At 61.4% G+C, this 1,070-nt stretch overlaps 1 protein-coding gene across 1 annotated transcript in view; it reads right to left on the bottom strand.

Annotated features, from left to right (window-relative positions):
- CACNG4 (calcium voltage-gated channel auxiliary subunit gamma 4) overlaps positions 1-1,011 on the bottom strand; it is a 145,518-nt gene extending 144,507 nt beyond the window's left edge. The window contains exon 1 of the mRNA XM_069076603.1: positions 374-1,011. Within this exon, the coding sequence (XP_068932704.1) occupies positions 374-596 (223 nt within the window). The 5' untranslated portion in view covers positions 597-1,011. The remainder of the gene's footprint in view (positions 1-373) is intronic.
- Positions 1,012-1,070: the final 59 nt, after the last annotated feature.

Below are 1,070 nucleotides of genomic sequence, written 5' to 3'. Positions count from 1 at the left end.
TGTGTGTGTGTGTGTGTGTGTGTGTGTGTGTGTGTGTGTGTGTGTGTTTGGGGGGAAGGGTGTCAGGAGAGAGGGGTGGGGGAGTAGGAAGAAGGGTAGCTGAGACGCATCTAGGTGAGAGGGGGTGGATAGAGAATGGGGAGCTTTGGTCCACCTGGGAGAGCAGAGGTGGGTACACATCTGGACAACGAAGGGACTTGGCTTACTTGGGGGCACCATCTTCTTTGTGTGCCGTTCCATCCAACCTCATCTTCCATCCCTCCCTATGGCTCAAGGGGCAGCTGCTTCCCCTCCTCGCCTCCTCGTGGCCTCTCTGCCTCCCCACCCCTGTCCCCAAGAGGGGAGTATCAAGGGGGGGCGGGGCGGGACATACCTTCGATACAGCAGACCCGCCACAGGCCGGAGTGCGTGAGGTCGCCTCGGGCTCCTTGGCGGGGCGGGCCGCCTTCGTCCATGGTCAGGTTGGTCCCGTTGCAGATGTGAGCGCTGGAGTAGAGCCAGTAGTCCGTGCCGATGGCGATGGCCATGAGAGAGAAGGCGGCGAAGGCTCCAGCCGTGGTCAGCAGCATCTGAAGCCCGCGGTCGCATCGCACCATGGTGGGAGCCTCATAGTCTGCCCCGAACCCCCTCCCCGCGATGCTGCCTCCCTCTCCTGGCTCTAGGAGGTCGTGTGGGGGAAGAACACTGAATAAGGCTTAGGGGTGGGGGTGCGACGCGGTTGCCCTGGGGAAAAGGGCTGAGACCAAGCTCTTCTCGAGGCCGAGTCCAACAGGACCGACACTCCGGACCCTTGAACAACCTGCGTGCTTTGCCTCCCCCTTTTCCTTCTCCTGGGGAACCAGCACCGCCCCCTCCCAGCTCAGCCCCGAAGCGATGCTTGGGCTCTAACTCCCGATGCTCAGAGTCTAAGGCTTGGGCGTGCGGGGCTGGCTGACTGCTGGCGGCCAGGGGGCTCCTCCCCTCTTCTTTTCTTCCCTCCCCTCCTCTTCTCTCCCCTCCTCTTCTCTTTTTTTCCCTCCTCTCCTCTCTCTTTTCTTTCCCTATAGTCCCCTGTTTCCCCCTCCTTTTTT

The sequence above is a fragment of the Petaurus breviceps genome, unplaced genomic scaffold, assembly GCF_028583685.1.
Source record: "Petaurus breviceps papuanus isolate PSGF00001 unplaced genomic scaffold, PetGlider_PUasm1.0 90925, whole genome shotgun sequence".
Taxonomy (NCBI): Eukaryota; Metazoa; Chordata; class Mammalia; order Diprotodontia; family Petauridae; genus Petaurus; species Petaurus breviceps.
The sequence above is the reverse complement of the archived record's forward strand: the minus strand, read 5'-3'. Positions and strand labels throughout refer to the sequence as shown.